The sequence below is a fragment of the Erythrolamprus reginae genome, chromosome 10, assembly GCF_031021105.1.
Source record: "Erythrolamprus reginae isolate rEryReg1 chromosome 10, rEryReg1.hap1, whole genome shotgun sequence".
NCBI classification, from domain to species: Eukaryota; Metazoa; Chordata; class Lepidosauria; order Squamata; family Dipsadidae; genus Erythrolamprus; species Erythrolamprus reginae.
The window spans coordinates 47,860,525-47,883,481 of NC_091959.1; the positions used below are offsets into that span (position 1 = coordinate 47,860,525).

Here is a 22,957-nt window from a genome sequence, read left to right on the forward strand (position 1 = left end):
GAGTGCGCTTTGGGAGGGCTCTGAGATGGTTTGAGGCAAAGAGGTTTTGAATTAAGCTTTTAAGTTGTTCTTTTTCTTCTTCTTTCTTCTTCTATTGTTCTTCCTTCTTCTTCTTCTTCTCCATCTCCTCCTCCTCCTCCATCTCCTCCTCCTCCTCTTCCTCTTCGTCCTCCTCTTCTTCTTTCTTCTTTTCTTCTTCTTCTTCCTCTTCTTTTTCTTCTTCTCCATCACCTCCTCCATCTCCATCTCCTCTTCCTCCTCCTCTGCCTCCTCCTCTTCCTCCTCCTCCTCTTCTTCTTCTTCTCCTCCTTCCTCTTCTTTCTTTTTCTTCTATTTCTTCTTATTCTTCTATTTCTTCTTCTTCTTCCTTCTTCTTCTCCTTCCCCTTCTTCCTCCTCCTCCCTCTTCTTTCTTCTTTTCTTCTTCTTCTTCCTCTTCTTCCTTCTTCTTTTTCTTCTTCTCCATCTCCTCCTCCTCCTCCATCTCCATCTCCTCTTCCTCTTCTTCCTCCTCCTCCTCTTCTTCTTCTCCTCCTTCCTCTTCTTTCTTTTTCTTCTTTTTCTTCTTATTCTTCTATTTCTTCTTCTTCCTTCTTCTTCTCCTTCCCCTTCTTCCTCCTCCTCCCTCTTCTTTCTTCTTCTTCTTCTTCTTCCTTCTTTTTTCTTCTTCTCCATCTCCTCCTCCTCCTCCATCTCCTCCTCCTCCTCTTCCTCCTCCTCTTCTTCTTCTTTCTTCTTTTCTTCTTCTTCTTCTTCTTCTTCCTTCTTCTTCTCCTTCCCCTTCTTCCTCCTCCTCTCTCCTCTCTCTTCTTCTTCTTCTTCTTTTTCTTCTTCTTCCTTCTTTTTTCTTCTTCTCCATCTCCTCCTCCTCTTCTTCTCCTCCTCCTCCTCCATTTCCTACTCCTTTCGCTCTCCTCCTTCTCCAGGTACACCTGCCCATTTGTGGAGAAATTCTCCATCGATATAGAAACCTACTATATACCCGACTCAGGAGAGCAAGCCAACGTGTTCAACCTTTCCCCGGCAGAGAAGAGACAGACTGTTCTGGGTGGGTCTGAGCTTTTCCCCAAATCTTAATTTCTCTCTTACGGTCCCTATAACACGGACAGACAGGTGAGTCCCATGCCTAGGTTTCAGCTGTGGTTGGCCGGCCTCGGGCCTCGGCACAAAGGGGATTGATCATTCTTGTTGAATAATTGCAGGAAATTGCAGATGGGACTCGAATTTCTCCCTGCCATTTCCCATTGGATCCGAGAGAGACAGAAAACATAGGAAGAACAGTTGCAGGAACTGGGCATGGCTATTTTAAGGAAAAGAAGGACCAGGCGAGACATGATAGATAGAGAGAGAGAGAGAGAAAGAGATAGAAGATAGATAGATAGATAGATAGATAGATAGATAGATAGATAGATAGATAGATAGATACAATGATGGGTGGATGGATGGAGAGAGAGAGATAGAATGATGGATGGATGGAGGGAGAGAAAGAAGGGAAGGAAGGAAGGATGGATGGAGAGAGAGAGAGAGATAGAATGATGGATGGAGGGAGGGAGAGAAAGAAAGGAGGAGGGGTGGGTGGTTGGATGGATGGATGGATAGATAGATAGAGAAAGAGATAGATGATAGATAGACAGACAGACAGACAGACAGACAGACAGACAGATAGATACAATGATGGGTGGATGGATGGGGAGAGAGAGAGAGAGAATGATGGATGGATGGAGGGAGAGAAAGAAGGAAGGAAGGAAGGGTGGATGGATGGATGGACGGACGGACGGACAGACAGACAGACAGATAGAATGATGGATGGATGGATGGATGGATGGAGAGAGAGATAGAATTATGGATGGAGGGAGAGAAAGAAAGAAGGAAGGGTGGATGGATGGATGGATGGATACATAGATAGATAGATAGATAGATAGATAGATAGATAGATAGATAGATAGATAGATAGATAGATAGATAAAAGGCTACTGTCGCTTGCAGGGTATTTACCTCTGTGTGTTTCCCCCACCCCCACCCCACCCCTGCATTAGATCCTATCGATATCGTGAAGGATCCCGTCCCGCCCCACGAATACAAATCCGAGGAGGATCCGAAGGTCTTCAAGTCAGCCAAGACGTCCAGGGGTCCCCTGCCGGAAGACTGGATCCAGGAGCACAAGAATCACCCCGGGAGACCCCCCGTCATGTGTGCCTACAAACTCTGCAAGGTGGAGTTCCGATACTGGGGGATGCAGTCCAAGATCGAGCGCTTCATCCATGACGTTGGTGAGTCTTCGATCTTCTTGGCAGTGTGTGTGTGTGTGTTTCTCCACTGCGAGTTCCTTTCAGTCTCCCCACCCCCCACCCCCCAATGACGGGCATCTGAGGACAGCCTGGTTGAGCCTGGTTGTGTTCTTACAATTTTGAGAGTTGCTATCCTGACACACCTGAAGGATCCTGTTTGGTAGAAGAAGTTTTCAAAGACCTGAGGTCCAAAGATCCAGAAGAATGGTGGAATAATTTTCTTCTTCTTCTTCTTCTTCTTCTTCTTCTTCTTCTTCTTCTTCTTCTTCTTCTTCTTCTTCTTCTATCTTCATTCTTCATTCTTCATTTTCCTTCCTTCTTCTTCTTCTTCTTCTTCTTCTTCTTCTTCTATCTTCATTCTTCTTTTTCCTTCTTCTTCCTTCTTTTCCTTCCTTCTTCTTCTTCTTCTTCCTTCTTTTCCTTCCTTCTTCTTCTTCTTCTTTCTTCATTCTTCTTTTTCCTTCTTCTTCCTTCTTTTCCTTCCTTCTTCTTCTTCTTCCTTCTTCTTCCTTCTTTTCCTTCCTTCCTTCTTCTTCTTCTTCTTCTTCTACTATCTTCCTTCTTCTTTTTCCTTCTTCCTTCCTTCTTCTATCTTCTTTCTTCTTCTTTCTTCTTCTTCTTCTCCTTCTCCTCCTCCTTCTTTTCCTCCTCCTCCTCTTCTCCTTCTCCTTCTGGAAGCGGAAAGAGGACCGGCCACGCTGGCACAATCTGAGTGGACAACATGACAAGTTTATGAGTGGGGTGACAAGGGAGGTGAACTTTCAGCTGGGTGGGAAAACTCAGATTCAGGTTTCCCTGCATAGGTGCCAGGATAGCTCCGGCAATAAATTGGAACTTTGAGGAGCACTTGGACTCTGATTTAATTTGGTTGGAACCTTGACAGATTGTCTTGAACGGATTGGTGGACGGAAGGTTTCCATTATTTGAGAAGCTTCTGTAGCCTGTCCTAACCTGAGTTCAAGACAGCTGGTTTGACAATGGCTGGTTTCGGTTTCCCCTCCAGGTTTACGGAAAGTGATGGTGAGGGCTCATCGGCAGGCTTGGTGTTGGCAAGACGAATGGTACGGGCTCACCATCGAGGACATCCGGCAGTTGGAGAAGGAAGCCCAGCTGATGTTGGCGCAAAAGATGGCCCAGTTCAGCATCAATGAGCCCGACCTGGAACCCCATCTCCCTCAAGACCCCCTGAACGAGCGCAACGCGGAATCCAAGGCCATACCTCCGTCCACCGAAGGGGTGGACGCCGCCAGCAATAGTGACGACGCTTTGCCGCGGCGAGTGTTAGCCAAGCAGTGGTCCACGTCTTCCAAATCCTCGTCCAAAAGAGGAGGTGAGTCGGGCCCCCCAAAGTCAGTTCTTTTTTCTCAAATAGAAATTTTATTTTTCTCCAACGTAGAATAAAAAACAATACATAAATACAGACACTAAAACCATGCTTAAAGTAAAACATATACAATGATACCTCATCTTACAAACACCTCGTCATACAAACCTTTCGAGATACAAACCCGGGGTTTAAGATTTTTTTGCCTCTTCTTACAAACTATTTTCACCTTACAAACCCACCGCTGCTGCTGGGATGCCCTGCCTCCGGACTTCCGTTGCCAGCAAAGCACCCATTTTTGCGCTGCTGGGATTCCCCTGAGGATCCCCTCCATAGGAAACCCCACCTCTGGACTGCAGAGGAATCCCAGCAGCGCAGGGGAATCCCAGCAGCGCAAAAACGGGCACTTCGCTGGCAACGGAAGTCCAGAGGTGGGGTTTCCCAGCGAGGGGAATCTCAGTGAAATCGCAGCATCGCAAAAACACAGAGGTCCGGAGGTGGGGTTTCGAGGACTTCGGTGTTTTTGCGATGCTGTGATTTCACTGATGCTCCCTTCGCTGGGAAACCCCACCTCCGGACTTCCATTGCCAGCGAAGCGCTCGTTTTTGCGATGCTGGGATTCCCCTGCTGGGATTCCCCTGCAGCATTACAAAAACACAGAAGTCCGTAGGTGGGGTTTCCCATGGAGGGGAGCCTCAGGGGAATCCCAGCAGCGCAAAAACAGGCGCTTCAGTTGGCAAAAGGGGTGAATTTTGGGCTTGCACGCATTAATCGCTTTTCCATTGATTCCTATGGGAAACATTCTTTCGTCTTACAAACTTTTCACCTTAAGAACCTTGTCCCGGAACCAATTCAGTTTGTAAGACAAGGTATCACTGTATAAAAATTTTCTTTTTCTATTAATCCCTCAGTGGAGGCTTGTTCTATAGAACTTGTGGAATATTATTAAAATAAAGAAAAGCCTCAAAGAACCTCAGAAAACAACAATCCTTTTCCCACCTTACATTGAAAAATTACATGACATCAGTATAAACTATATCAAACTACAGTGGCGCCTCTACTTAAGAACTTAGTTCGTTCCGTGACCAGGTTCTTAAGTAGAAATGTTTGTAAGTAGAAGCAATTTTTCCCATAGGAATCAATGTAAAAGCAAATAATGCGTGCAAACCCATTAGGAAAGAAATAAAAGCTCGGAATTTGGGTGGGAGGAGGAGGAGGAAGAAGAGGAGGAGGACAGTCGCTGCCGGAGGAAGAAGGCGAGGTGAGCGCCCCCTTTTGCCTTTCTGCGGCCAGACGCTCCAGGAGGCAACCTCGTCGCTGGGAGTATGGTTTATTCCCTCTCCAAGCGCCCAGAGAAAGGAAAATGCTTCGTTCTCTCTGGGCTGCCAAAGCCTCCTTAAGCGCCACCGAAAGGCTCCTCTGGCAGCCCAGAAAAGCCCAAGATGGCTGGGATTCAAGGGGGAATGGCAGGAAACTGGCCAGGCCTTCGTGCCGCTCTCAAATTTCCTGGGAAATTTTTCCGGGCTCGGGTTCTTAAGTGGAAAATGGTTCTTAAAAAGAGATAAAAAAATCTTGAACATCCAATTCTTATCTAGAAAAGTTCTTAAGTAGAGGCATTCTTAGGTAGAGGTACCACTGTATATTGTACCCATCTTAATTCAAGCTTTCATTTCTACATTAAATTAATTAATTCAATACCAGCTTATCCAATAATCACTAGAGGGTTTTTTAATTAAAATTTTAAAATAAATATTAAATTTTCGTCCCCTTCCTGCCTTTCCACCTCATCGGGTTTCCTACTGCCCAGGCGAGACCCCTGGAGTGAGCTCGGACCGCCGCCCGCAATGATTCCCTCTCCTATTTTTAGCATCTTTTCACGCAAGAGCCTTTGACGTCAATTCAGGGCGATTTAGTTGTCCATCTGCTCCCTGATCCCCAAAGGATTTGTTGGGCCGGAATCAGCAGGAAGGGTGGACGGAGCAAGGCGTAAAATTGGAATTGCTTTGGGGCTTATCGCTGAGGAGGTCCACAAGACCATGAGTGGAATTAAAGTCCAGAGCAATTGCTGGCAAGGTCAGTTCCCCTTCTGGTCTTGCTGCAGAATCTTTCATGACCCAACTATGGAACACCATCAGTGCATGGATGGGCCATGGAACATACTGCATTCAGTTTTGGTCTCCACGATGCAAAAAGGACATTGAGACTCTAGAAATAGTGCAGAGAAGAGCGACAAAGATGATTAAGGGGACTGGAGGTTAAAACATACGAAGAACGGTTGCAGGAACTGGGCATGGCTAGTTTAATGAAAAGAAGGACCAGCGGAGACAGGATAGCAGCCTTCCAACATCTCAGGGGTTGCCCCAAAGAAGAAGGAGTCAACCTATTCTCCAAAGCACCTGAGGGTAGAACAAGAAGCAATGGGTGGAAATTAAACAAGGAGAGAAGTAACTTAGAATTAAGGAGAAATTTCCTGACAGTCAGAACGGTTGATCAGTGGAACAGAAGTTGCCTTCAGAAGTTGTGAATGCTCCAACACTGGAAGTTTTTAAGCAGATGTTGGATAACCCTCTGTCTGAAGGTAGTGTAGGGTTTTCTGCCTAAGCAGGGGGTTGGACTAGAAGACCTCCAAGGTCCCTTCCAACTCTGTTGTTGTTGTTATTATTATTATCTGCAAGAAAACCTCTAAAGTCAGGGAGCCGCATGGACCTCCCAGTTTCTTCTTTGACTCCTTCTTCTTCCTCCTCTTCCTCTTCTTTTGCAACATTCTTAATAGAGGAAAAAAGCTTCTTTACTGAAATCTCCCTGTGTTATGGAAAGAAAGGAAGGAAGGATGGAAGGAAAAGAGAGAGAAGGAAAGAAGGATGGAAGGAATGAAGGAGAGAGAGAGAGAAAGGAAGGGAAGGAAGGAAAGGAAGGAAGGGAAGGAAGGAAAGGAAGGGAAGGAAGGAAAGAAAGGAAGGAAGGAAGGAAAAGAAGGAAAGAAAGAAAGAAAGAACGAACACAGGTTCAATTAGACCGCTTCCTTTGCTAAATTGCCGGCCTCTGCATCCAAAGTGATTCCCACCCACCCCACCATCCTTCTCAAATTTATGAATAGCTTTACTCGTTCAGAGCACTGAAGAGTGACGGAGTAAACTCTCTGATTGCCGGGTAAACCACGAGTGGCCAATGTCGGACCTGGGCCCAGCATCCTTGCCTTTGCCATGTCTTGGAAGATGGGGGGGGGGGGGGGTCTGTGGTACGAAACCTCTTTTGTTTTTCCTAGCAAGCCCCTCGCACCATAACATCGCTGATTGGAGGATGCAAAGCATTGCCAGGGACTCGGACAGCTCCGACGAGGAATTCTTCGATGCACACGGTAGGTGTGGAAACACACAAACACATACACACAAACACACACTTTCCAAAGGGGTTGCCTTAGTTGGGGGAAGAGGCAGTCTGCAATTTTGCCTTCTTCTCGCCCACAATTTTTGGCCGTTTTTGGCAGGAGGGCAGTAGCCGTTTCCGGAAGAGAAAAACAGTTTGGGAAAAGTTTGCTTTGCTGAAACTTTTAAGTAGCTTTGGAAGATTTGGCAGTGGGCGGGTTTGTTTGGTTGTGGGGGGGGGAGATCCAAGATGCTTGGAGGGGCAAAATAAATTAAAACAAAAAAAGCAATGAGAGTTAGCCTTCCCCCCCTCAAGGCACCATGGCCAACTGACAGGTGGTAAAAATAGGAGTAAAAATAAAATGTTAAGGTGTTTATGTCTTCATTGCTTTCTTTTTCTCCTCCTCCATCTCTACCTTCTCCTTCTCCACTTTCTCCTCTTTCTTCTTCCCTCCTCTCTTCCCTCTCCTCTTCTTCCTCCTTCTTTTCCTCCCCCTCCCCTCCTCCTCTCCTCTTTTCCCTCTCCTCCTCTTCCTCCTCCCGGTTCTCCTCCCTCTCTTCTCTTCCCTCTCCTCCTCTTCCTTCCCTCCTTCTCTCCTCCCCTCCCCACCTTCCCATCTCTCCCCCTCCTCCTCCATCTCCTCTCCTCTCCTCTCATTCCCCTCCTTTTCCCCTACCCTCCTCCCTATCTCTCCCATCTTCTCCTCTTCCTCCTCCTCTCCTCCCCTTCTCCCCCTTCTCCTCTCCCCCTTCTCCTCTTCTCTTCCTTAGAAGATATGTCCGAGAGCGAAGAGGTGTTCCCTAAAGAGATTACAAAATGGAATTCGAACGACCTCTTGGATACGGCAGAAACGGAGGAGGTCACAGGTAGTCTGTTTTAGAAGAACGCGTTAGGAGTACGGGCTGTCATCCTCTCGAACGCAGTGCTTTACACAACTTAAGAGTTGTGGAAATGGTGACCAGTCACCTCTTCCCTAAAGTGAACAAAGTCTTCCCCGAGGGAAGGGGGAATCTTGCCCTACTGTTCCCAAGAAAGCCCAAAGACCTTCCAATTGACTGTGGTTGAGTGTGGGTCAAGTGGCAATGATCATAACGAGGGGCGGATTCCTATTACTGCCGCTATTGGTATCCGTATCCCAGCATGTTTTTGCCTCTGTGCATGTGCAAGAAGTGAAATCTCGCGAGGGGACTTGCGCGCGAGACATTTCAGCGATTTTATTGCTTCCGCGCATGCCTCCTTATAAATATCAATTATCTATTCTTTATCCCATCCGTCTCTTTTTCCAACTTCACCCATTTATTTTCAAATAGTTGCAACTCCATTAATCTTTCAATTTGAAATGCATCTCTATACAGCTCCAAACTAGGGCTTCCTCGTCCACCATCTTTTTCATTAGCTATTAACCACTTTTTCCTTACTCTTGGTCCTTTATCTTCTTCAACCCAATAATTAAGTTTTTTTGTCCCAATCCCTTAACTTTGCTGCTTTGAAACCACCTGGCAATACCTGAAACAGAAATATCATCTTGGGAACTATCATCATTTTAATGTGCAGAAGCAAAAAATCGCCGAAATCTCTCACGTCCATTGATCTACCGATGTGCCGTCCTTTACCGTAGCAGTAGCAACCCGCTACTGATCGTAACCTTTCTCCGGATTAAACCCTGCCCATTCTCTCAATGACAGGGGAATAAATCTGGTTCATAAGGACAATTCTTTTCCCTTCCAGATGACCCAACTCTTGAATCGGCTGCGGGATACCATGTCGGATGCAGCGTGGAAAGGTTGAGCATTATTGAGGTATAACATTAGGGGTAGTGATTTCTCAAAATGGGTGAGCAGTATGATCGGGCGGTAGGAAAAGCAAGTAGGATGCTTGGCTGCATAGCTAGAGGTATAACAAGCAGGAAGATGGAGATTGTGATCCCCTTATATAGAGCACTGGTGAGACCACATTTGAAATACTGTGTTCAGTTCTGGACACCTCACCTACAAAAAGATATTGACAAAATTGAACGGGTCCAAAGATGGGCTACAAGAATGGTAGAAGGTCTTAAGCATAAAACGTATCAGGAAAGACTTCATGAACTCAATCTGTCTAGTCTGGAGGACAGAAGGAAAAGGGGGGACATGATTGAAACATTTAAATATGTTAAAGGGCTAAATAAGGTTCAGGAGGGAAGTGTTTTTAATAGGAAAGTGAACCCAAGGACAAGGGGACACAATCTGAAGTTAGTTGGGGGAATGATCAAAGGCAACATGAGAAAATATTATTTCACTGAAAGAGTAGTAGATCCTTGGAACAAACTTCCAGCAGACGTGGTTGGTAAATCCACAGTAACTGAATTTAAACATGCCTGGGATAAACATATATCCATTGTAAGATAAAATACAGGAAATAGTATAAGGGCAGACTAGATGGACCATGAAGTCTTTTTCTGCCGTCAGTCTTCTATGCTTCTATTCGAACCCATGCCCTGCTATTATAGGAAAGCGGACAATCGTAACTATATTGCACCATGATCTTCCTCGCTCTTGTGTCGTTTCCAGGATGAAGCGGCTCCTCCGTTGGCGCAACCCAGCCAAATTCACGTCCTCCTCCTGGTCCTCCACGGAGGCAACATCCTCGACACGGGAAGCGGTGAGCAGAGCTCCAAGCAGGGGGACGTCAACACCATCGCCACCGCCTTCGATACTGTCATCCGGGTCCATTATCCAGCCACCCTCGGACGTATAGCCATCAAGCTGGTCCCTTGTCCGGCCATTTGCTTGGAAGCGTTTTCGCTGGTCTCCAAGTAAGTAGCTTTTTTGGGGGGTTTCGGGAAGGTGGGGTGGGATTTAGGGGAAGGTCAGCCTTGGTGTCAAAAGTCTTGGTCTCTTGGTTTGTTTTTGTGCTCAGTGGATTCACGCGCCAGCTGTGGACCTCACATGTGGTTTGGCTTTTGATGGATGCATGTGGGGGGACTGGGAGAAAGACGGCCTTAAGCCGTGATGAGGCATAACCAAGTCTCCATCCCCATTAAGCTATCTTTGTCCAGCCATGTAATATTTGCTATGTCTGCATGCTTGCTCTTCCTTTCTTTCCTTCGTTCCTTCCTTTCCCCTTCCCCTTCATTCATTCGTTCCTTCCTTCCTTCTTTTCCCCTTCCTTCCTTCCCTCCTTCCTTTCTCCTTTCCCTTCATTCGTTCGTTCGTTCCTTTCTTCCTTTTCCCCTTCCTTCCCTCCTTTCTTTCTCCTTCCCCTTCATTTGTTTGTTCGTTCCTTTCTTCCTTCTTTTCCCCTTCCTCTCTTCCTTCCTCCTTCCTCTTTGTTCCTTCCTTCCTTCTTTTCCCCTTCCTTCCTTCCTTCCTTCCTTCCTTCCTTCCTCCTTCCCCTTCGTTCGTTCGTTCCTTTCTTCCTTCTTTTCCCCTTCCTTCCTTCCTTCCTTCCTTCTTTTCCCCTTCCTTCCTTCCTTTCTCCTTCCCCTTCGTTCCTTCGTTCCTTCCTTCTTTCCTTCCTTCCACCCTTGGCTTGTCGGACGCTTTAATCCATGCTGGTTTGCGCGAGGATCGGTCGTAAGTCAGATTGTTGCAATGCATTGTTAACTTTGAACGGTCCTAAACAAATGGCTTTTCCTGGAAGAGCTTTGATTGACATTCCTCCTCCTTTTCTTCCTCCTCCTCTCTGTAGCCTCAGCCCATATAGTTATGACCAAGGCTGCCTCTGCAGTAGCCAGGACCACATTCCCCTCGCCGCGCTTCCTCTCCTGGCCACCTCCTCCCCGCAGTACCAAGAAGCGGTTGCCACGGTGATCCTGAGAGCCAATCAGGTGTACGCTGACTTCATCAAGTCCCAGGAGGGTGCATCCTTCAACGGCCAGGTGAGCAGCGGGCGGCCTCCATTGTCAAGGGATAAGCCACCCATCCATTCTCCTCCTTGGCCCAGTGCTGGAGTCCGGGGCAGATTCTGATGGATGCTCTACATCCGATGCAGAGAGAGAGCCAGGGCCGTCTGGCATTTCGTTGCCACCAGAGAGACAGCTGCCTTTGGAGGCAGAGATGAGTGAGGAGGAAGAACAGCTGGGGCCTGTTCCAGACACATGTATGTGTAGAATAGTTAGGGTAGGAGGACAAGGAGTTAACTCTGGAAGCAAGGCACACATGGATGCTGAATGGCTGTTCCCTGGCTGGGGAATGAATAGAAGGGGAGTGGTGGTCCTAGGTGTTGTGGTTGGCTCACAGCTGGCTTCTTGAGTCAGAGGAGCTGGGTCCATCCGAGCGTCGGAGACCTGTGTGGCTATCGGAGGATTCAGACAGTGAGGGGGAAGAAGAGATGGAAGTTGAAGGTGATGGAGATATAGAGATGGAGGCCCCTACAATGCCTATGGAACCCCCAACTAAGGCCTCGTCTGGGTCAGATGAGGAGGGGGTGATGAATGATCCCATCCTCAATGTACGTGTGCGAAGGATTAGGGGGAGACAGGAGCAGTTGCGCAGATGCAGGAGGAGATCTCGATCACAGCTGAGAGTCATAGGGAATTCTGCAGCGCGCATAAAAGGGGAGGTTTTGTGGGAGTGCTCTTTGCAGGAGTTATCGTTCGTGGTTTAACAGAGAAACAGATCCAGAGTTTTCTCTAAACCAACATCCCTGCTTCCTTGGAGAAACTCAGCCTTTGGACAATTGTTTTATGAAAGACTGTAGCTGTTGAAAAAAAAGAGGGAGTCCCTTTGCTTCAGCCCAGTTCGGAGACGTTATTTACAAATCTTGTGGGGTTTGGGACATTTATTATCGGCCTTGAAGATAACTCAGACTCTTTGGCAGTAAACAGACATTCTTTTGCCGTAATTGCAGCTCTCAGCTGTTCTGTCGGGCTCTCTGGTAGAATCCTCCCAACAATTCACAGGTACAAATTTCAGACACACACACACGTTTGAAAATTCAAAACAATGTTCTTTATAATGAAAATTCACTTAACCTAAGCCCTCTTTTGGGATAGCAAAGAGCCCTCGTCTCCAAACAAACTGGCAATTGGTACAAGTCCCTTATCAGTTCTGAGATACTTAGCTTGCAGCTGTGAGGTCATTCACAGTCCTTCTTCTTTCACAAAGTGAAACACACTTTGCTCTGGTTTAGTTTCAAAGCGGGGAAAAATCAGCACGCCAAAGGTCAAAGTCAGCAAGGCAGGCACGAAACACAACGATCAGATAATCCTGCACAATGGCCAAACCCACAGGCTGCTATTTATAGCAGCCTCACTAATTAGCCCCACCCAACCACAGGTGGCCTCATTTTCTTTGATAATAATCTCTCAGTTGTTGCTGCCTATGCATCGCTCTCCGCATGCGTGGCTGTATCATGAACTCTTGTTCTGAATCCAAGGAGGAGCTAGAGAATTGATCTCCTTCTGAGCTGTTTGCCACACTCTCCTCCTCCCTGTCACTCATGTCTTCTTGGTCAGAGGAGCCTTCATCAGCAGATTCCACCAGGGGCAAAACAGGCCTGCAGCATGTGGATGTCTCCCCCACATCCACAGTCCTTGGGGCAGGAGCTGGGCCAGAGCTAACCACAACATCAGCCAACTTGTTAATGAAATATATTTTGGTGTGTCTGAAACTCTGTGTGTTTTACTTTGACCTTAATCACTGCTCAGCTGTCACGACCCAGCTAGCTAACATCATCAGTGATAGGAGGAGGATGGGTTTTGTTTCCTTCAGGTGTGCCTGATTGGGGACTGCGTGGGAGGGATCCTGGCCTTCGATGCCCTTTGTTCCAGCAACCATACCATGCAAGAGAGCCAAAACAGTAGCCGGCGTGGAAGTATCATCAGCGTGCAGGTAAAACAATCCCTCCTTGTAGTTGGTTCTGGACAGAAAGGAGGTCAAAGCAGGTTGGGGCAGAATCGGGGACACTAGAAACCCCAATGGGGGATCCCAGGGTCGACATGAATCCCACAGAGTTAGCCTTGTCCAGGTCCCGTCCACTAGACAACGTCGTCTGGCAGGGCCTAGGGGAAGAGCCTTCTCTGTGGTGGCCCCGGCCCTCTGGAATCAGCTCCCCACGGAGATCCGCACTGCCCCCACCCTCCTCGCCTTCTGTAAGAGTCTAAAGACACATCTCTACCGCCAGTCTTGGGGCTATTAGACTCTAGCCCCCCCCCCCCGGCGGAAAAATGACATGTATGTTGTTGAGTGGGTATGATTGATTTATAATAATAATAATAATAATAATAATAATAATAATTATTATTATTATTATTATTTATTAGATTTGTATGCCGCCCCTCTCCGAAGACTCGGAGCCCAGCATTCTACTCACTTTCCCTACTGTCTGACTGCACGGTTCACCCATTTGGAGACGGTCAGAAATCATGACCCCTAAATCCTTCTAACACAGAACTGTCAATACAATACTCAGATTGAGGATTCCTTTTTCCCCAAGTGCATTATTTTACATTTGGAAACATTCAACTGCAGTTTCCATTGCTTTGACCCCTTATCTAGTAAAGCTAAATCCTTTGCCATATTACAGACACCTCCAGGAATATCAACCCAATTGCACTCTTTAGACTACTCACGGGCAAATAGGCAAAACCTTCCCTACCAAGCCTTCCGCTGTGTCACTCACATATTATATTATGTCACTCACAAACATGCTTGTTATCCCTCTAGCTATGCAGCCAAGCATTCGACTCGCTTTTCCTAATTACCTGGCTTGTGTCTTTCCAATTCCAGGACGTGGATCTGCTGTCTCCGGGCATCCTGGTGAACAACAGCTACTGCTCGGAAGGCTGCGGGTTGGAAGGCAGCCGGCACCTCAGCCGCAGCACCGCCGACCTGCCGCGCGGCAACGAGGAAGATCCCCAGAAACAGCAGTTGTTGCGGAAAAGGAGCGATTCCTCCGCCTTCGAGTTGGACACCCTGAAGCAGCACCAGGCGTTCCTGTCCAGGTAGCTTTGAAAGAGCCGGAGAGGTTGCTCTGTTTTTTCTCAGGAGTTACCGACCCAAGAGAGGATTTGTAGCTCGGGGTTGGTCTCTTGAGCTTGGTGGGGTTTCTTGCAAACGTCTCGTGACCCAGCTAGGGGACATCATCAGGGCTAGAAGGGAGTGGAGTCCACAGAGAAGAGGCGGAAGAGAAAAAGGAGGAAGGGGAGGAGGAGGACTGTGGGGGTCCTTGGTACTCGCTGAACTTGGTGGTTTTCTTGTAAACGTCTCGCGAACCAGCCAGCTAACATCATCAGTGCTAGAAGGAGGATTCTAGGGTTTTTGATACTCTCTTGAGGTTGGTGGTTTTGTTGCAAACGTCTCGCGAACCAGCTAGCTAACATCATCAGTGCTAGAAGGAGGATTCTAGGGTTTTTGATACTCTCTTGAGGTTGGTGGTTTTGTTGCAAACGTCTCGCGAACCAGCTAGCTAACATTATCAGTGCTAGAAGGAGGATTCTAATAATAATAATAATAATAATAATAATTTATTGGATATGTATGCCGCCTCTCTCCGTACACTCGGGGCGGCTAACAACAATAATAAAAACAACATGTACAATCCTATAATAAAAACAACTAAAAACCCCTATTATAAAACCAAACATACACACAAACATACCATGCATAACTTGTAATGGCCTAGGGGGAAGAGCTATCTCAACTCCCCCATGCCTGGCGGTATAAATTCTAGGGTTCTTGATGCTCTCCGAGGTTAGTAATTTTCTTGCAAACGTCTCGTGACCCAGCTAGCTAACACCATCAGTGCTAGAAGGAGGATTCTAGGGTTATTGATGCTCTCCAAGGTTAGTAATTTTCTCCCAAACGTCTCACGACCCGGCTAGCTAACATCACCAGAGAACCAATAAGCTTGGAGAAGACCAAAAACACCAATATCTCAGGGGTTGCTACAAAGAAGGAGTCAACCTATTCTCCAAAAGCACCTGAGGGTAGAACAAGAAGCAATGGGTGGAAACTAAACAAGGAGAGAAGCAACCTAGGGCTAAGGAGGAGTTTCCTGACAGTCAGAACAATTAATCAGTGGAACAGAAGTTGCCTCCAGAAGTTGTGAATGCCCCAACAGTGAAAGTTTTTAAGAAGGTGTTGGGTCACCATATGTCTGAAGGTAGTATAGGATTTCCTGCCTAAGCAGGGGGTTGGACTAGAAGACCTCCAAGGTCCCTTCCAACTCTGTTGTTATTATTATTATTTGTTTACTGTTATATTGTTTTTATTATTGTTGTGAGCCGTCCCGAGTCTTCGGAGGGGGCGGCATACAAATCTAATAAATTGAATTGAATTATTATCATCACAGTTTTCGGGGGTGGGTGGGGGGAGCAGGTCTCCCCTACTACGAGGATTATCCAGAAAGTAAGGTTAGAAGGTAGGTAGCTCTTGTGGGCAATGCTCAGCCGTGCCCGCCATCCATTTTATTTAGCATGTTTTCCATCCGTAGGAAAACCCTCTCCGGTATTATTCCAGAGATTTATCGGATTCGGTGGCTTTCGGTTGACTCCTTGCACTAAATAACTGTGTGGAGGAGCTGTTGACTTCCTCCAGCCTCGGAGGGAAAAGGAAAGTTATGACTCCTCGGCTTTGAAACTCTCTCCTTGTGATTAACGGCCTACCCAGCTCTGTAGATCAGCTTGCGGAACAATAATGGGTGGTTGAGATTGTGGAGAGAAAGTCTAGTCTTTTTTTACAAGCGAGAAGTCCCACCTGCTCAGAAGGGAAGGGAAGAGAAGGAATGAACGCAAAAGAATAGAATAGAATAATGAATAGAATAGAATAATAAGGAATAGAATAGAGTAGAATAGAATAATACGGAATAGAATAGAATAATAAGGAATAGAATAGAATAATAAGAAATAGAATAGAGTAGAATAATAAGAAATAGAATAGAAGGGAATAGAATAATAAGGAATAGAATGGAATAATAAGAAATAGAATGGAACAGAATAATAAGGAATAGAATAGAATAATAAGGAATAGAATAGAATAATAAGGAATAGAATAGAATGGAATAGAATAATAAGGAATAGAATAGAATAAGAAATAGAATAGAATAATAATAGAATAGATAAGAAATAGAATAGAATAAGGAATAGAATAGAATAAGGAATAGAATAGAATAATAAGGAATAGAATAAAATAATAAGGAAAGGAATAGAATAGAATAGAATTCTTTATTGGAGGTTATCTAGTCCAACTCGCCGCTTAGGTATGAAATCTAATATTTACAAGAACCTAATTTTAAGAAGGTGCTAAACATAATTATTTGTATTTATGGGGTTTTTTAAAGTTTAGATAGTTTTTTAATCTTTCATGATTGTAAGCCGTTACAGAGTGAGTTACCCCTGAGGTTAAGATGGTTGGCTTTCTGAATTTGACCGATAAATAAATTACGGTTGTGCGCAAGCTGTCGAGATTGCCGTCCTCTCTTTCACTTCCCTCTCTTATTTCTTCTCTCTTGTTTCTTTTCTCTTAACCCCCTTTTAACCATCCCTTCTTGCCCCCAACACCTTCCTTGAGGAAGAAACAGGTAAGCTGCACTCGTGTATCGTAGAGAAATCTAGAATGTTGGGGGAGGGGTGCAGTGGTGGTGAGGAGGGCAGGAAATCTACTGGTTGTAAATCTAAGAGGGCAGATTCTTTTTGCAATAATTCCCCTCTGATCAAGGGTGTGTGTGTGACTTGTCTGTGTCTGCGCGTGAGTGTGAGACAGATGAAAAAATCTTGCCCTCACCTCAGAGATGAAAAATATCTCAGAGATGAAAAATACCTCAGAGAATGCCTCAGAGATGAAAAATACCTCAGAGAATACCTCAGAGATGAAAAATACCTCAGAGAATACCTCAGAGATGAAAACGACGGCGTTATCGTGTTCGTCTCTTTGAGAATGTGTGGGCCAGCTCTTTCCACATATTTCCAATCTGGCGTTACGGAAATTTGTCAACTTACCACAGGTCAACTTTAGCAACCATTCAAAGTTACACCCAGTTTCAGGTTCCTACCGGTACGGCTGAGGACGCTGCGCCGGTAGTAAAAAAAGGCACAGAACTGAAGAAGCTTCTTGAAGGAGAAGCGAGACATTTTCAAAGTCCAGCTGTTTTTTGCTAAAAGCACCATTGGTACAGTTGTGAGTCAGGGTCTATCTATGGGAAGGTCCTCTCTCCATGGTGCTTTCTAGGCATTTTTCTGGTACTCCCTACAGGAAGACTGCATGTCTCCTCATCCAGAGCATGATTGTATACCGTATTTTTTTGAGTATAAGACGCACCTTAGTTTTTAGGGAGGGAAAAAGGGTAAAAAATCTGGCTAGCATCCTTAGTCTGGTCAGCTTCAGCACATTATTTTATCCCCTGGTCAGAGCTTTAAAAAACTTTATTTGGAGAGAGTAACAATGAAAGAGCTGGCAAGGCAGTAAGAGATGGGAACATCATTAGCACCTGGTTAGGGCTGGGGGAAAAAACATTCGGAGTGAGTAGAGCAATGAAAAAAACCCATGCAAAGACTTAGGGCTTGAAAAACATTCTTTGCAAAGAGTAACAATGAAAGAGCTTGTAAGAGCTGGGAACATCGCTAGCACCTGGTTAGGGCTGGAAAGAAACATTCGGAGCAAGCAGAGCAATTAAAAAAACCCTACAAAGACAGGGTTTGGAAAACATTGTTCACATGGAGTAACGATGAAAGAGCTTGCAAGTGGGTAACATCACACCGCACGAATCCCAGCGACCGATTAGGTCCCACAGAGTTAGCCTTCTCCGGGTCCCTTCGACTAAACAATGTCATCTGGCGGGTCCCAGGGGAAGAGCCTTCTCTGTGGTGGCCCCGACCCTCTGGAACCAGCTCCCCCCTGAGATTAGAATTGCCCCCACCCTCCTTGCCTTTTGTAAACTCCTTAAAACCCACCTCTGCCGTCAGGCATGGGGGAACTGAAATAACTTCCCCAGGCCTATATTGTTTATGTATGGTGTGTGTTGTGTGCATGTTTTTAAATTATGGGTTTTTAGTTTAAATTATTAGATTTGTATTACATATTGTTTTGCTACTGTTGTTGTGAGCCGCCCCGAGTCTGCAGAGACGGGCGGCATACAAATTTAATAAATAATAATCATAATAATTAGCACCTGGTTCGGTCTGGAAAGAAACATTTGAAGCAAGTTAGAGCAATGAAAAAACCCCTGAAAAGACTTAGGGCTTGGAAAACATTCTTGACAGAGAGTAAGAATGAAAGAGCCTGCAAGGTAAGAGCTGGGAAGATTGTTAGCCTCTAGTTCGTGCTGGAGAAAAAAGCTTCGAAAAGAGCTACATTCGGAGTATAAGACACACTTGAAATTTAAGCCTCTTTTAGGGAGGAAAAAGGTGCACCTTATACAGTGATACCTTGTCTTACAAACTTAATTGGTTCCGGGATGAGGTTCTTAAGGTGAAAAGTTTGTAAGACGAAGCAATGTTTCCCATAGGAATCAATGGAAAAGCGATTCATGCGTGCAAGCCCAAAATTCACCCCTTTTGCCAGCCGAAGCGCCCATTTTTGCACTGCTGGGATTGCCTTGAGGCTCCCCTCCATGGGAAACCACACCTCCGGACTTCTGTGTTTTTGCGATGCTGCAGGGGAATCCCAGCATCGCAAAAACAAGTGCTTCACTGGCAACGGAGGTCCGGAGGTGGGGTTTCCCAGCGAAGGGAGCATCAGTAAAATCGCAGCATCGCAAAAACACCGAAGTCCTCGAAACCCCACCTCCGGACCTCTGTGTTTTTGCGATGCTGCGATTTCACTGAGGCTCCCCTCGCTGGGAAACCCCACCTCCGGACTTCCGTTGCCAGCGAAGCGCCTGTTTTTGCGCTGCTGGGATTCCCCTGCAGCATCACAAAAACACGGAAGTCCGGAGGTGGGGTTTCCCATGGAGGGGAGCCTCAGGGGAATCCCAGCAGCGCAAAAACGGGAACTTCGCTGGCAACGGAAGTCCGGAGACGGGGAATCCCAGTGGCGGCGGTGGGTTTGTAAGGTGAAAATAGTTTGTGAGAAGAGGCAAAAAAATCTTAAACCCCGGGTTTGTATCTCGAAAAGTTTGTATGACGAGGGGTTTGTAAGACGAGGTATCACTGTACTCCGAAAAATACGGTAAATGCATTTGATAAATAAAAGGAATGTTTTCCCCAATCGTCCCTTCGGAAAAGCGACATTTTGCCGCTTGACGTCCGTTCTTTCTCCTTTCTCTAGTTTACATTCTAGCGCTCTGAAAACCTTTCCGGGATCACGGCGATCGAGTAGCTCCACTCAATTGGATGGTGGGAATCTTGGGAAGTTTGAGTTTGAGATCACTGACTTCTTCCTCTTCGGCTGTCCGCTGGGGCTGGTCCTTGCCTTACGAAAAACCATCATACCAACTCTTGACAGTAGGTTCCCTTGTGGGCGACGGAGGAGGCCTCCTCTGAAGGCTTTACAAATGGTCAAAGCAATGGAAACTGCAGTTGAATGTTTCCAAATGTAAAATAATGCACTTGGGGAAAAGGAATCCTCAATCTGAGTATTGCATTGGCAGTTCTGTGTTAGCAAAAACTTCAGAAGAGAAGGATTTAGGAGTCGTGATTTCTGACAGTCTCAAAATGGGTGAGCAGTGTGGTCGGGTGTTAGGAAAAGCAAGTAGGATGCTTGGCTGCATAGCTAGAGGTATCACAAGCAGGAAGAGGGAGATTGTGATCCCCTTATATAGAGCGCTGGTGAGACCCCATTTGGAGTAATACTGTGTTCAGTTCTGGAGACCTCACCTACAAAAAGATATTGACAAAATTGAACGGGTCCAAAGACGAGCTACAAGAATGGTGGAAGGTCTTAAGCATAAAACGTATCAGGAAAGACTTCATGAACTCAATCTGTATAGTCTGGAGGACAGAAGGAAAAGGGGGGACATGATCGAAACATTTAAATATGTTAAAGGGTTAAATAAGGTTCAGGAGGGAAGTGTTTTCAATAGGAAAGTGAACACAAGAACAAGGGGACACAATCTGAAGTTAGTTGGGGGAAGGATCAAAAGGAACGTGAGGAAATATTATTTCATTGAAAGAATAGTAGATCCTTGGAACAAACTTCCAGCAGACGTGGTTGGTAAATCCACAGTCACTGAATTTAAACATTCCTGGGATAAACATATATCCATCCTAAGATAAAACAAAGGAAATAGTATAAGGGCAGACTAGATGGACCATGAGGTCTTTTTCTGCCGTCAGTCTTCTATGTTTCTATGTTTCTACAAGCAGAGATGCAAACTTGGAAGGCTCGAGTTAGTAATCCAGCATGAGCATCTTTTATTTTAAATAATTTTATTAATTTTCCACTTTTAAAAAAAGAAAACACACTAGTAAGTGCAGAAGAAAGTCAAAGAAAATTAAGTTAATAATAGTAAATTGTTCTGTCGGGCTCTCTGGTAGAATCCTCCCGAAAATTCACAGGTACAAATTTCAGACACACAAAATTCAAAACAATGTTCTTTATAATGAAAATTCACTTAAACCAAGCCCTCTTTTGGTATAGCAAAGAGCACTGGTCTCGAAACAAACTGGTAATTTGTACAAGTCCCTTATCAGTTCTGAGATACTTAGCTTGCAGCTGTGAGGCAATTCACAGTCCTTCTTCTTTCACAAAGTGAAACACACTTTGCCCTGGTTTAGTTTCAAAGCGGGGGGAAATCAGCACACAAAAGGTCAAAGTCAGTAAAGCAGTCACGAAACACAACGATCAGATAATCCTCCACAATGGCCAAACCCACAGGCTGCTCTTTATAGCAGCCTCACTAATGACCACAGCCCCACCCAACCACAGGTGGCCTCATTTTCTTTGATAATCATCTCTCAGTTGTTGCTGCCTATGCATCGCTCTCCGCATGCGTGGCTGTATCATGAACTCTTGTTCTGAATCCAAGGAGGAGCTAGAGAATTGATCTCCTTCTGAGCTGTCTGCCCCACTCTCCTCCTCCCTGTCACTCATGTCTTCTTGGTCAGAGGAGCCTTCATCAGCAGATTCCACCGGGGGCAAAACAGGCCTTGCAGCATGTGGATGTCTCCCCCACATCCACAGCCCTTGGGGCAGGAGCTGGGCCAGAGCTAACCACAACACCATATACAGATATTAGCATTATATTAGCATTAAAGTCACTATATTTATATTATATTAATTATACACCGGACTATAATTTGTCTCATATATAAATTAGCACAGGCTTTTTTCCAGTAACAAATTAATTTCATATATACCGGTACTTCAATGATTTATCATGCAGGCTATATCTCTCCCCCCCCCTCCCCAAAATTCTAAAGTCTAGATTTTATTTATTACATACTTCAAAATATTTAAGAAAGTAAAAATAATAAACATCTTTTAAGAGGTTTGCTCATCTAGGATAAACTGTTGGTGCAGGTTGCTTTATAAAATCATCTCACATTGACCTGTGCTTGCAAAACAATATCCCCTTGTGTCGTGGCCCATCAGCCGAATTGGGTGAGGAATGTATAATATAATATAATAAATGGAAAAAGTGCAAAAAAGGGGCAACTAGTATGATCAAGGAAATGGCGCCCCTCCCTTATGAAGCCACGTCTTGGTCTCTTCAGCCTTGAAAGACGGCACTGAAGAGGTGACTTGATCGAAGGGTATAAAATCCTGCATGGGATAGAAAAGGTGGATAGAGAAAAATTATTTTCTCTATCACACAATACTAGGACGAGGGGCCACTCCCTAAAGCTCATAGGTAAAAAAGTGAGGACAGATCAAGGGAAATATTTCTTCACCCAGAGGGTCCTTGGTTGATGGGATTCCCTTCCAGAAGAGGTCGTGACAGCTGTCAGCCTGGAGAGCTTCAAGGCAGGATGAGACAGATTCATGGATGCCAAGTGTATCATAGGTGGTGATTGAAACAGATGTCCAAGTGCCGCCTCTATGTTGGTTGAGGCAGGCAGGGTTCCCTTGGGTCCCATTTGTTGGGGGTCAAGGGAAAGGGAAGGTTTTGCCTTCTCTTTCTGCTCTAAGATCCCCACGGACAATTGGTGGTCCACTCTGGGACACAGAACGCTGGACTCGATGGGCTTTGGCCCGATTCAGCAGGGCTGTTCTTAGATTCTTAGTTTCTTAAAATGCTAATTCTCTCTGCGCCTGGGTTTGTTTCATAAAAATACAGGTGTCACAATTGGTCTGGGGGTTACCCACTGAATTAAGGAGCACCGAGACCCAACAGGGTTTAATTTAATTTAATATAATTTAATCTTAATTAAATTACGAAAGAGCCTCTTCTTCAAATATCCCTTCGTTTTCTGTTCTGAAGATGTAACCCATTAACTTTTAATTATCCGGAAGAACTTTAGAGCCAATGAAAAAAGTTGTCCATGAGACTGCAGAGCTGTGGATTATGGTTTCGGTATCATGCCCCCTTGGACAACTCTCTCTCTCTCTTCTCTTCCTTAGTCTTCCAACTGAGACCAGCCTGCCAACAAGTCTACAACCTCTTCCACCCAACTGACCCTTCGGCCTCTCGCTTGGAGCCTCTTCTAGAGAAGAACTTTCATATTTTACCTCCCTTCAACGTCCCACGTTACCAGCGATTCCCTCTCGGGGATGGAAACTCAGCCCTTCTGGGTAAGTTCATTTCCACCCCTCTCTTTCTACCGTATAAGCGGGAAGGTTGATGCGGTGGTTGGAATGGTGTTTTGCAGAAGGAAGCCCACCCAGATAGCCAAAGCTATCTGGGCAGAATATTGAGAACTATAGCCTTGAAAATAATTGACTTGAACTAACACTGCAGAGAAAATATTTCTTTCTTTCGGAGCCAAACTACACTGCAGTTAATTCTTTAGAAGATACTATATATATATCGGAAAGTTTAATTATTGATAAAATATATAGGTGCGCAGAGACGGAAGAAATGACAAACTCAATTAAGGGAATAAAATATAAAGAAACTAAAGAATTATGGCACGAATGCATTCAAAATAAAAACTGAAAAGTAACAATACAAAGTATTGGTAT

At 45.4% G+C, this 22,957-nt stretch overlaps 1 protein-coding gene across 5 annotated transcripts in view; it reads left to right on the forward strand.

The window, feature by feature from the left end:
- Positions 1-22,957, forward strand: part of PITPNM2 (phosphatidylinositol transfer protein membrane associated 2) — a 60,657-nt gene that overhangs the window by 10,930 nt on the left and 26,770 nt on the right. For 4 of the 5 annotated variants that reach the window (XM_070763210.1, XM_070763214.1, XM_070763213.1 and 1 more), the window contains exons 3-14: positions 926-1,047; positions 2,036-2,269; positions 3,291-3,617; positions 6,877-6,969; positions 7,748-7,843; positions 8,706-8,776; positions 9,527-9,771; positions 10,647-10,836; positions 12,671-12,790; positions 13,688-13,902; positions 19,163-19,338; positions 22,397-22,567. In XM_070763210.1, the coding sequence (XP_070619311.1) occupies positions 926-1,047; positions 2,036-2,269; positions 3,291-3,617; positions 6,877-6,969; positions 7,748-7,843; positions 8,706-8,776; positions 9,527-9,771; positions 10,647-10,836; positions 12,671-12,790; positions 13,688-13,902; positions 19,163-19,338; positions 22,397-22,567 (2,060 nt within the window). The remainder of the gene's footprint in view (positions 1-925; positions 1,048-2,035; positions 2,270-3,290; positions 3,618-6,876; positions 6,970-7,747; positions 7,844-8,705; positions 8,777-9,526; positions 9,772-10,646; positions 10,837-12,670; positions 12,791-13,687; positions 13,903-19,162; positions 19,339-22,396; positions 22,568-22,957) is intronic. The other variant, XM_070763211.1, reaches the window with a different exon arrangement.